The sequence below is a fragment of the Coregonus clupeaformis genome, chromosome 14 (genome assembly GCF_020615455.1).
Source record: "Coregonus clupeaformis isolate EN_2021a chromosome 14, ASM2061545v1, whole genome shotgun sequence".
Taxonomy (NCBI): domain Eukaryota; kingdom Metazoa; phylum Chordata; class Actinopteri; order Salmoniformes; family Salmonidae; genus Coregonus; species Coregonus clupeaformis.
In genome coordinates, this window is record NC_059205.1 from 32,357,572 (window position 1) to 32,370,546 (window position 12,975).

General features: G+C 43.2%; 2 protein-coding genes across 6 annotated transcripts in view; both read right to left on the reverse strand.

Annotated features, from left to right (window-relative positions):
• The window catches only part of LOC121581010 (PH domain leucine-rich repeat-containing protein phosphatase 1-like), a 96,047-nt gene extending 93,947 nt beyond the window's left edge, over positions 1-2,100 (reverse strand). The window contains exon 1 of the mRNA XM_041896295.1: positions 182-2,100. Coding sequence (XP_041752229.1) covers positions 182-1,790 — 1,609 coding nt within the window. The 5' untranslated portion in view covers positions 1,791-2,100. The remainder of the gene's footprint in view (positions 1-181) is intronic.
• A 6,497-nt stretch (positions 2,101-8,597) lies between these two features.
• Positions 8,598-12,975, reverse strand: part of LOC121581008 (phosphatase and actin regulator 1) — a 96,984-nt gene continuing 92,606 nt past the window's right edge. For 4 of the 5 annotated variants that reach the window (XM_041896294.2, XM_041896293.2, XM_041896292.2 and 1 more), the window contains one exon: positions 8,598-11,774. In XM_041896294.2, the coding sequence (XP_041752228.1) occupies positions 11,759-11,774 (16 nt within the window). In that variant the 3' untranslated portion in view covers positions 8,598-11,758. The remainder of the gene's footprint in view (positions 11,775-12,975) is intronic. The other variant, XM_045224801.1, reaches the window with a different exon arrangement.

A 12,975-nucleotide genomic window follows, 5' to 3' on the forward strand; every position in this document is an offset into this window, starting at 1 on the left:
GAGAATTGTCCACAATGATGAGCACAAGATAAATGGCTTTATCACTCTTAGCAACTTCAAGAGCAGTCTATTGTCAGGCCACTCATCTCATTCTCTGACCATAAGGCCTGGTGTAATAACATCCACACATCTTTCACACCTCAACAGCACCTCAAACGTAATTGAACAAGTCGCTTTTTACCTGCGTAAAACCGCAACAGGGAGCCAATCTCGGTGTTCATCCCTTCCTCCTGCACGCGCCACGGGTCCTTAAATCCAAGTTTAAAGAGAAAGTCATTCTGGATCTGGAGAGGCCTTTCGTCTTGCCCAAGCCTCCTGACAGCTTCACCGTGGAGCTGAATGTAAAGTGTGGGATTGATGTTACCTGCAGCGTCTCTATCCTGATCGGTCGCCCCCGACCCTATTTTCAAACCGCCTTGCCGATTGTCAGGTTCTTGGATGTCAGGCCTGTTACCTCTCAAACAGGCCCGCGACAATGAGCTACTGCTACTGCTGGGTGGCAGGCTGCCCAGACTGAGAAGTTCGAGTCTGTCACCTGCCCCAATATCATTTGTCACGTCGTTTAAATGCCCACCGTTGCTAAACTTGTAGTTGGCAGAGACAGTGTTGCCATTGGGGAGAATGGGGTCAATGCGTGTGGTAGGACAGTCGAGCTCTAGTTCGTCTGAGGAGCTGCCATAGGTGTCCTGGCCCTCCATGGCGCTATCAAAAGTAGGGCTCAGGATGGATGCGTCTGTGCCCAGGATCATGTCGTCACTGAGGGAGTCCCGGTGCTCACTGAGCCGGGCCCCGGAGCTGCTGAGGTCATCGAATGCGCTGCTGCTCTCCACGTCCGAACCAGAATTGAGCCCGTAGCTGTCCGGTCCGTTCAGCCTCTGTTCTGAATCATAATCGTTAGGAGTTTCCAGGTTAGAATTTAGATCCGACGAGTTAGTTATATTCTCTTGCGACTCTGAGTCCGGAGTAAAATGTTTTGCATCTAAATCCTGTTGCCTCTCATCGGCGTTCTCCATAAGCAGTAGCCTCAGCCTGTCACTTGGCTGGTCCGATAGGCCGTCCCTGAATTCTGGGTGTCCCGAATGGTTGCACTTGATACTTCCATCTTCATTTAGTTTGCACTGGTCGTCATCATATGTATACTTCACATTACAGTTGCCGTTTTGATCAGTCTTTAAGTTGTCTTTACAAAATATAGGCAATACAGTGCTCGACTTACTGCAGAGTTTGCTCATACGGAGCGCCATCTCGCCGGCGGTGGTATCCATCGTGCACAGCACCGGCCTAGGATATGAAGGCGACGTGAGTTTGTCGTGGACATGTATGGCTCCCCTGTGAAGATCCCTTCGCACCCACTCTCTATCTGAAGGCTGCAGTTGCATGTTCTGCCGGTGCCTCAACGTCTTCCTATCCAGACTCCGAGTATGCAGAGACGCAGAGGAGATGGCCGAGTTCATCTTGGCGCCGTAGGCGGCAGTGACAGCTGAGGTGGCAGTGGTTGTAGAGATGTTCCTCTTCAGCCTCCTCCGTCTCAACAGGAGCGAGTTGGAGTTACTGGATAAACTCCGGCCATTCGTAGATGTGCTTCCATTACTTTTATTCGAAGCACTAGACCCCGCCGCAGCCTGAGAGAGGCTGTTCCCATTTCTAATATCCAGACTAGAGGCTGCCGAATTTCCACCGCCATCATCCACTGGCGTCCCCTGGGCGACAGACAGTCCACTACGCTTCTTAAACTTATTCGCACTTACATCTTCCAAGCCTTTATCAACGACAGCCCGCGCACTTTCCATTTTGGCAAATGAAAAGTACACTAGATCTCAGTGCGTACTTGGCTTAACATCAGCCTTCTACATTAAAAAAGCGCGTCAATATGAGCACAATACAGTAAATATCCGCCGGTTGGGTGGTGTACTTATCCCGCTCTTCATTCACTTCTTTACCTTCGTGCTCCAGTTGGAATCTCCCCTGCCGTTCCCGAAAACATTTTACCGAGGGAATCCGCTAAAAAGAGGCCGGACTCGAAGTTAGAGATCGGTAAAAGGGCGGAGACGTGTCTGTGTCTCATTTAGACCAAATACCATGGCAGAATATGAAATTAACGTTCGCCGACCTCTTACGCAAATACAGAACGATATATATTCATGATGTGACAAACGATGGGGCTCAACATGGTATTGCCTTCTGGGAAATGTATTTTAATGTAAGTATTTAATGTTGAAATACTGAAGTAAAAACTACATTTCCCAAATGAAGGGAATACCCACAGCAGACAAGTTTCAGAATTGTGTAAATAGATATGTAATACACAGAAATACAACTCCTGTTTGGTAGAGAGCCGTATCATTTCTAAGCAAAGGGCAACATTTCTACAGTGCCTTCAGAACGCATTAAGCATACCCCTTGACTTATTCCACATTTTGTTGTGACAGCCTGAATTCAAAATGGATAAAATATATATTTTTTCACCCATCTACACACAATACCCCATAAAGACAAAGTGAAAACATGTCTTTAGAAACGTTTGCACATTTATTGAGAAATAAATACAGAAATCTAATTTACATACAGTGGGGGAAAAAAGTATTTAGTCAGCCACCAATTGTGCAAGTTCTCCCACTTAAAAAGATGAGAGGCCTGTAATTTTCATCATAGGTACACGTCAACTATGACAGACAAAATGAGATTTTTTTTCTCCAGAAAATCACATTGTAGGATTTTTAATGAATTTATTTGCAAATTATGGTGGAAAATAAGTATTTGGTCAATAACAAAAGTTTCTCAATACTTTGTTATATACCCTTTGTTGGCAATGACACAGGTCAAACGTTTTCTGTAAGTCTTCACAAGGTTTTCACACACTGTTGCTGGTATTTTGGCCCATTCCTCCATGCAGATCTCCTCTAGAGCAGTGACGTTTTGGGGCTGTCGCTGGGCAACACAGACTTTCAACTCCCTCCAAAGATTTTCTATGGGGTTGAGATCTGGAGACTGACTAGGCCACTCCAGGACCTTGAAATGCTTCTTACGAAGCCACTCCGTTGCCCGGGCGGTGTGTTTGGGATCATTGTCATGCTGAAAGACCCAGCCACGTTTCATATTCAATGCCCTTGCTGATGGAAGGAGGTTTTCACTCAAAATCTCACGATACATGGCCCCATTCATTCTTTCCTTTACACGGATCAGTCGTCCTGGTCCCTTTGCAGAAAAACAGCCCCAAAGCATGATGTTTCCACCCCCATGCTTCACAGTAGGTATGGTGTTCTTTGGATGCAACTCAGCATTCTTTGTCCTCCAGTTTTTACCAAAAAGTTCTATTTTGGTTTCATCTGACCATATGACATTCTCCCAATCCTCTTCTGGATCATCCAAATGCACTCTAGCAAACTTCAGACAGGCCTGGACATGTACTGGCTTAAGCAGGGGGACACGTCTTGCACTGCAGGATTTGAGTCCCTGGCGGCGTAGTGTGTTACTGATGGTAGGCTTTGTTACTTTGGTCCCAGCTCTCTGCAGGTCATTCACTAGGTGCCCCAGTGTGGTTCTGGGATTTTTGCTCACCGTTCTTGTGATCATTTTGACCCCACGGGGTGAGATCTTGCGTGGAGCCCCAGATCGAGGGAGATTATCAGTGGTCTTGTATGTCTTCCATTTCCTAATAATTGCTCCCACAGTTGATTTCTTCAAACCAAGCTGCTTACCTATTGCAGATTCAGTCTTCCCAGCCTGGTGCAGGTCTACAATTTTGTTTCTGGTGTCCTTTGACAGCTCTTTGGTCTTGGCCATAGTGGAGTTTGGAGTGTGACTGTTTGAGGTTGTGGACAGGTGTCTTTTATACTGATAACAAGTTCAAACAGGTGCCATTAATACAGGTAACGAGTGGAGGACAGAGGAGCCTCTTAAAGAAGAAGTTACAGGTCTGAGAGTCAGAAATCTTGCTTGTTTGTAGGTGACCAAATACTTATTTTCCACCATAATTTGCAAATAAATTCATTAAAAATCCTACAATGTGATTTTCTGGAGAAAAAAAAATCTCAATTTGTCTGTCATCGTTGACGTGTACCTATGATGAAAATTACAGGCCTCTCTCATCTTTTTAAGTGGGAGAACTTGCACAATTGGTGGCTGACTAAATACTTTTTTCCCCCACTGTAAGTATTCACACCACTGAGTCTCTAAGAGCTTTCCACACCTAGATTGTGCAACATTTGCCCATTATTCTTTTCAAAATTCTTCAGTGCTGTCAAATTGGTTGTTGATCATTGCTAGACAACCATTTTCACGTCTTGATTTTCAAGTAGATTTAAGTTCAAACTGTGTCTCTGCCACTCAGGAACATTCACTGTCTTCTTCGTAAGCAACTCCAGTGTAGATCTGGCCTTGTGTTTTAGGTTATTGTCCTGCTGAAAGGTGAATTCATCTCCTAGTGTCTGGTGAAAAGTGGACTGAACCAGGTTTTCCTCTAGGATTTTTAATGTGGTCCATTCCGTTAATTTTTTATCCTGAAAATCTCACAATCATACCCATAACATGATGCAGCCACCACTATGTTTGAGAATATGGAGAGTGGTACTCAGTAATGTGTTATATTGGATTTACCCCAAACATAACACTTTGTATTCAGGACAAAAAGTTAAATTGCTTTGCCACATTTTTTGCAGTATTACTTTAGTGTCTTGCTGCAAACAGGATGCATGTTTTATTCTGTACAGGCTTCTTTCTTTTCACTCTGTCAATTAGGTTGTATTGTGGAGTAACTATAATGTTGTTGATCCATCCTCAGTTTTCTCCTATCAAAGCCATTAAACTTTGTAACTGTTTTAAAGTCACCATTGGCCTCATGGTGAAATCCCTGAGTAGTTTCCTTCCTATCCGGCAACTGAGTTAGGAAGGATGTCTGTATCTTTTTTGTGACTGGGTGTATTGATACACCATCCAAAGCGTAAGTAATAACTTCACCATGCTCAAAGGGATATCCAATGTCTGCTTTTTTTTTTTATTTTGACCCATCTTCCAATAGGTACCCTTCTTTGCGAGGAATTGGAAAACCTCCTGGTCTTTGTGGTTGAAACTGTGTTTCAAATGCACTGCTCGACTGAGGGACGTTACAGATAATTGCATGTGTGGGGTACAGAGGTGAGGTAGTCATTCAAAAATCATGTTAAACACTATTATTGCACACAGTGAGTTCATGCAACTTATTATGTGACTTGTTAAGCAAATTTTTACTCCTGAACTTATTTAGGCTTGCCATAACAAAGGGGTTGAATACTTATTGACTCAAGACATTTAAACTTTTAATTGATTTGTAAAAAATAAAAATAAAAAGTATTCCACTTTGACATTATGGGGTATTATGTGTAGGCTAGTGGATTTTTTTCTCCCTCAATGTAATCCATTTAAAATGTAGGCTGTAAACACAACAAAATGTGGAAAAAGTCAAGGGTTGTGAATACTATCTGAAGGCACTTACCTTTATGCACCGCCCACGTCCTTAGTGAATATCCCTCTTATTGAGTTGTTTGATACCTCGGATTCAACCTTCTGACTATGCAGGAAATGACGTTAATGTACCTGGAAATTTAACTTGTCAGGTGTATCAACCATAAAACCATTCTAAAGCCTATATCAAAATGTTACAATAGGAGACAGAACATGTATTTCCCCAAGACTAATACAAATATTCAATATCTATCAGCAGTTTTAAGCCAATGTATTTTATTAGGATTTATGCTTGCATTAAATAGCATGGGAAAATAACGTTAGTCTTCTCAACCAGTGATGACCATTAACTTCAGTTGAGCACCATCTCATCAGGACGCCATTTCACAAGGCCACAACTACTGGCCGACTTTTTGTCCTCAAGGATATTCGATTGTCCTCTTCCGCCACCTAGTGGAGCTTCCTCTCAGTATATTGACAATAATCCTGGTCCCAATCATGGTCCTGGGGACCCACAGGGTGTGCAGGCATTTGCTGCAGCTCAGTACTAACACTCTTTATTCCAATGAAGTCATTAAAATTAATAATTGAGTACACTGGACTGTACACTGTCCCTAATGCTATCCCAGACCCTTAGAGATTCTCTGGTACGTTTGTATACATTTTTGCCAATAGTTCTGAAAGTAGCGCTCACAAGCAAAAAGTGGTCCCCGAAAATTAAATACTACATCATGTGCAGATACACTGCTCAAAAAAATAAAAGGGAACACTTAAACAACACAATGTAACTCCAAGTCAATCACACTTCTGTGAAATCAAACTGTCCACTTAGGAAGCAACTCTGATTGACAATAAATTTCACATGCTGTTGTGCAAATGGAATAGACAACAGGTGGAAATTATAGGCAATTAGCGAGACACCCAAAATAAAGGACTGGTTTTGCAGGTGGTGACCACAGACCACTTCTCAGTTCCTATGCTTCCTGGCTGATGTTTTGATCACTTTTGAATGCTGGCGGTGCTTTCACTCTAGTGGTAGCATGAGACGGAGTCTACAACCCACACAAGTGGCTCAGGTAGTGCAGCTCATCCAGGATGGCACATCAATGCGAGCTGTGGCAAGAAGGTTTGCTGTGTCTGTCAGCGTAGTGTCCAGAGCATGGAGGCGCTACCAGGAGACAGGCCAGTACATCAGGAGACGTGGAGGAGGCCGTAGGAGGGCAACAACCCAGCAGCTGGACTGCTACCTCCGCCTTTGTGCAAGGAGGATCACTGCCAGAGCCCTGCAAAATGACCTCCAGCAGGCCACAAATGTGCATGTGTCAGAAACAGACTCCATGAGGGTGGTATGAGGGCCCGACGTCCACAGGTGGGGGTTGTGCTTACAGCCCAACACCGTGCAGGATGTTGAGTGGCACAGTGGTCTAAAGCACTGCATCGCAGTGCTAACTGTGCCACTAGATCCTGGTTCGAATCCAGGCTCTGTCGCAGCCGGCCGCGACCGGGAGACTCATGGGCGGCGCACAATTGGCCCAGCGTCGTCCAGGATAGGGGAGGGAATGGCCGGCAGGGATGTAGCTCAGTTGATAGAGCATGGCGTTTGCAACGCCAGGGTTGTGGGTTCGATTCCCACGGGGGGCCAGTGTAAAAAAAAATATGTATTCACTAACTGTAAGTCGCTCTGGATAAGAGCGTCTGCTAAATGACTAAAATGTAAATATTTGGCATTTGCCAGAGAACACCAAGATTGACAAATTCGCCACTGGCGCCCTGTGCTCTTCACAGATGAAAGCAGGTTCACACTGAGCACATGTGACAGAGTCTGGAGACGCCGTGGAGAACGTTCTGCTGCCTGCAACATCCTCCATCATGACCGGTTTGGCGGTGGGTCAGTCATGGTGTGGGGTGGCATTTCTTTGGGGGGGCCGCACAGCCCTCCATGTGCTCGCCAGAGGTAGCCTGACTGCCATTAGGTACCGAGATGAGATCCTCAGACCCCTTGTGAGACCATATGCTGGTGCGGTTGGCCCTGGGTTCCTCCTAATGCAAGACAATGCTAGACCTCATGTGGCTGGAGTGTGTCAGCAGTTCCTGCAAGAGGAAGGCATTGATGCTATGGACTGGCGCGCCCGTTCCCCAGACCTGAATCCAATTGAGCACATCTGGGACATCATGTCTCGCTCCATCCACCAACGCCACGTTGCACCAGACTGTCCAGGAGTTGGCGGATGCTTTAGTCCAGGTCTGGGAATAGATCCCTCAGGAGACCATCCGCCACCTCATCAGGAGCATGCCCAGGCGTTGTAGGGAGGTCATACAGGCACATGGAGGAAACACACACACTACTGAGCCTCATTTTGACTTGTTTTAAGGACATTACATCAAAGTTGGATCAGCCTGTAGTGTGGTTTTCCACTTTAATTTTGAGGGTGACTCCAAATTCAGACCTCCATGGGTTGATACATTTGATTTCCATTGATAATTGTTGTGTGATTTTGTGGTCAGCACATTCAACTATGTAAAGAAAAAAGTATTTAATAAGATTATTTCATTCATTCAGATCTAGGATGTGTTATTTTAGTGTTCCCTTAATTTTTTTGAGCAGTGTATATGCACCACGTCATTGCAATTGCTCTCATTCATTTGAGCCGTCACTCAAATGGCCAGGGGCTGAAGCGCACTGGCTAGAACTTAAATTGCTAGGGGGCTGGCCCACATGGGTGAAAATGGCACAGCACAGCTTCCAGAAAAACAGTTGCTTTCAAACTAGGGATTTCATGGCAAATTGAGGTAAAACAGTAATTCTGCTCATATATTATGCATGTATGAACTACACTGACACATCCAGCCCAAAGCGGGAGGTTTAAAAATAAATAAACATATTCGCCAAAGTTCCGGAGCATTTAAAAAAAAGTCTCTAGGCTATGAGTAATACAACAGTTTGACTTACCTGATATAGTCACCAAGGGTTTAAAAAGGCGCATAGGCCGTTGACAACATTTCTTCCATCGCTCTCTGATCTGGGCAAGGTTTTCCAGGTCACACCAGTGCTGCTCTCCGTCATCTATGCCTGAACGTCTCTCCAACTGTTTGAGTCCTGGAATTGGGTACAAATGGAGTTTGACTGAAACACTGAAATAATTGACACCAGTCAAAGGTGATTGCTGGAAAAATCCTTTTAATAAGATTTATTGGACAGACAAATCAGTCTACCTGTTACATGCATTGTCGACATGTGCAAAGTAAAGCATGACAGAGGGTAGGCTATTGGAGACTCCTGTAGTTCTGTACATATGTTTTATTATACATTACTCTACTGGTGTAACAAGGGACCTTTAAGTATACTCAATACTTATTTCTGAGATGTTTAAAACAAAGTTAGTGTGAACACTTACATGTCATGTAAGTATTAAAAAGACAGCATTGTCATATTATAACCACATGATTGTTATACAATGTCAGAATTGACTTTTTAGTTAGATGAAAACAGTTTGAATAACTCATTTCAAACCCTTCAATCTAATATGAAACCCAAAAACAACAAGTGGCACATCCAGACTAGTCGGGATCAGGAGCGTCACTGAACCCATAAACCGAGGGGATAACCCATAGAATTACATAGTGATTTATATGATCTCCGTGGGAGAACTTCTTCAATGAGCGACTGAAGAGGTTGTAATCAACATAAAGATCCAAAAGCATAAATGAGACACTGACACACACAAAATATGCTTTGAGATTAAAGGGAAGGAATGAAAGCCAAAGTAGTAAGGCAGCATCAGTATTTTACTCAAATCACATTAGCTACAATTCCTGGGCGGCCATAGAGACCCAATAGCCTCTGATGGTAATATTGCCATGGTTTGAGAAAACATATGTCTAATAAATGATAGTACAAAGACTGCAACATACATAATGGATGTTTAATAGAGACATGGTGGTAATTCATATGGTAAATGGAAAGGAATCTATATTTCCAAATTGGAGAAAGAAAAGCTCACTTTCAAATTAATTAATTCTCTCCATGTACATGTAACAGAAATGTTTATTGCGGAATTCATTTTCCTCAATTCCAACATGACACCATTTTCATGCTATGCTCTGATTTGTCAAGCGATTTGTCAATAGACAAATGGAGAAGGGCCTCCTCAAGGTATTGATCAAAGCTTTATGATTCTACAAAATGCCCAAAACGTGTTGGGGGAAAACATGTGGGTGGCATGATGCTGGAATCAAAAAGGAAGCTGGTTCGAGCAGAAAACATGACCCTATCATTTTTTGAAGGGTTTACTTCCTTAAGGTACCCCAATGAAATTAGGATAAACACACTGGGACAATATTGTGAATGAGAATAACCAGTGTAATAAATTAAGCAATATGTGGAACATAAATGCTCCAAACTAACATTTTTATATAATATAATTAATGACCCATTCGCTGATAACCAAATGTGCAATACCTTCTATGTTCCAGAATGTTTTCATACATTTCACTGGGGCATCTTCTCACAGAACTACAAAGACGTTCAAAATGACAGAGCATGTGTTTTTGTTGGTACATTTTCCTATGCAGGTACATGACAGTAGGTGGCCAATCTGGCCCTTCACCATAACTAACATCTACATCTTATGACAAGCAAACATATTCATATTGCAACTTTAAGAGTAAAGCGTATGGCACACCATTTAAAAACAACTCGGACAGTGGCCAATAAGAATCCAATCCCGATATGCCCATTGGGGCCTTTCCTAAAATCGCAACAAAAATGAAGTAGAGGACCATTTATAAGCAAAGTAAAAAAAGAATACTCTGGGATTTAAAACATCCACAGTTAAAAAAAAAAAAAAAAAAGTTTGCCAAGAGGCAGAAAGAATATTGCTTGTTCTTAAATAGACAAGAAGAAAAAGAGACAAATACCAACAAAAAATTACTGAACCAAGTAAGTGCAGGACAGAGTTAACTCAGCAGAGTTCATTAAACATAAGAATGCAAAACATGAGACAAGCTTGATTCTCAACAAGAATTCCTGGATGGCAAGCCATGGGTTTCCCATTCTAAATGGCACCCTATTCCCCATTTAGTGCACTACTTTTGACCAGGGCCAATATGGCTCTGGTCAAAAGTAGTGTACTATATAGGAAATAGGGTGCCATTTGGGAAGCAGAATATCTCTTCTCAGAGGAAGTCTATATTCAAACATCAGAGGCCTGTGACATCCCCTAAAGCCACATAACTCAGTTTAAAATCAAAGTGGCACTTTTAAAAACTAAACTAAAATTATATAAAAAGCTGTTCAACCTTAACACATATACACAGTCAGTGCATTATCTGCCAGCTGCATTTTTCATTTAATTTACCCTTTTATGATCCCGACATGAAATTGACAATATTGAAATGTGATTCTCTATTGAAATGTTACTTTCATATCTCTGTATAAACAATGTTTATTTGGAGAGTGTAAACAAAAAAAAAAAGGTCTGCACTCTCAAATTCACAGTTAGCAATAGATATCAACATTGTCGGTAACAGCGGGAACTGAACTGCCCATGGTGGGGAGAAGTAGAGGTGGGATTACATGATAATGACACAGCGTGAGCCCCAGAGGGCGCTATGACCCAAGGAGAGCAGAGGAAAAATAATGCACATAATTCTGGAGTGTTGTATGGCTTCCCCTACTTATTTTTCTATTTCACCATTCAAACAATGCAGGTGATTCTACAAACAGCACTAGATTCATCTTAACAGACCCAGGATAATATTATCCAAGTATTCTCCAAGTGGTTGAAGTCCATCTCTCCCAAGGTCCATGGGTAGAGGGGTTGAAATTGTCCTTTTTGATGAAGAGAGTGAAGTGGAGGCTCCTCTCACCAAGATCAACAGACCAATCACAGCCAAGAATGACACAGTGAGGGAGGGGCACAGGTACTATGATAGCCAGTCAATGATGTAGAGATGGCAGGTGTCCAATCCCAACCAGCCCCATCCCACTACCATCATCCCCAAAGCATGGAGCGCCTTCCTGAGCGTTCAGCACTAGAGTGTGGGACGAGCTAGTCAGTTACACAGAAATAAAAGATGTTAAGAAGACTGGGGTGGGAATTGGGGGGTTAGATTATGTGCTACTAAAGCAGGTGTCCATCTACTGTTTGTCTCTGGAGGGGAAGCTACCGACCAACTCAGTTGCAGGGTATTGAAAGGCATTTCAGATCAGAAGACATGGCCTTATTGTAGAAATGGGCACCATTTACTGTCCAGCACTTATGGTTCTCAGTGAAGGAAAACAGCCAGTCTGTCTAGCGTTGCAATAGACAGTGATGATCTATGGTCTGTGAAACCTGAGGGAGAAAAGAGCAGAAGATACTGCCATTTGTACAGATTCCAAAGGTCAAATATTGCAATTCCATTATTATAGGTATGCTGTACCAGTCAAAAGTTAGGACACACCTAGTCATTCAAGGGTTTTTCTTTATTTGTACTATTTTCTACAGTGTAGAATAATAGTGAAGACATCAGAACTATGAAATAACACGGGGCTGTAGTGGAGCAGGTTGAGAGCTTCAAGTTCCTCGGTGTCCACGTCACCAACAAACTAACATGGTCCAAGCACACCAAGACAGTCGTGAAGAGGGCACGACAAAACCTATTCCCCCTAAGAGACAGAAAAGATTTGGCATGGGTCCTCAGATCCTCAAAAGGTTCTACAGCTGCACCATCGAGAGCATCCTGACTGGTTGCATCACTGCCTGGTGTGGCAACTGCTCGGCCTCCGACCGCAAGGCACTACAGAGGGTAGTGTGTACGGCTCAGTACATCACTGGGGCCAAGCTTCCTGCCACCCAGGACCTCCATACCAAGTGTGCCTTGAATTCTAAATAAATCATAGACAGTGTCACCAGCAAAGCACCCCCACACCATCACACCACCTCCTCCATGCTTCACGGTGGGAACCACACATGCAGAGATCATCCGTTCACCTACTCTGCGTCTCACAAAAACACGGCTGTTGGAACAAAAAAAAATCTCACATTTGGACTCATCAGACCAAAGGACAGACTTCCACCGGTCTAATGTCCATTGCTTGTGTTTCTTGGCCCAAGCAAGTCTTCTTATTGGTGTCCTTTAGTAGTGGTTTCTTTGCAGCAATTCAACCATGAAGGCCTGATTCACACAGTCTCCTCTGAACAGTTGATATTGAGATGTGTCTGTTACTTGAACTCTGTGAAGCATTTATTTGGGCTGCAATCTGAGGTGCAGTGAACTCTAATGAACTTATCTTCTGCAGCAGAGTTAACTCTGGGTCTTCCTTTCCAGTGGCGGTCCTTATCAGAGCCAGTTTCATCATAGCGCTTGATGGATTTTGCTTTCAAAGTTCTTGAAATGTTCTGGATTGAAAGACCTTCATGTCTTAAAGTAATGATGGACTGTCGTTTCTCTTTGCTTATTTGAGCTGTTCTTGCCATAATATGGACTTGGTCTTTTACCAAATAGAGCTATCTTCTGTATACCACCCCTACCTTGTAAAAACACAACTGATTG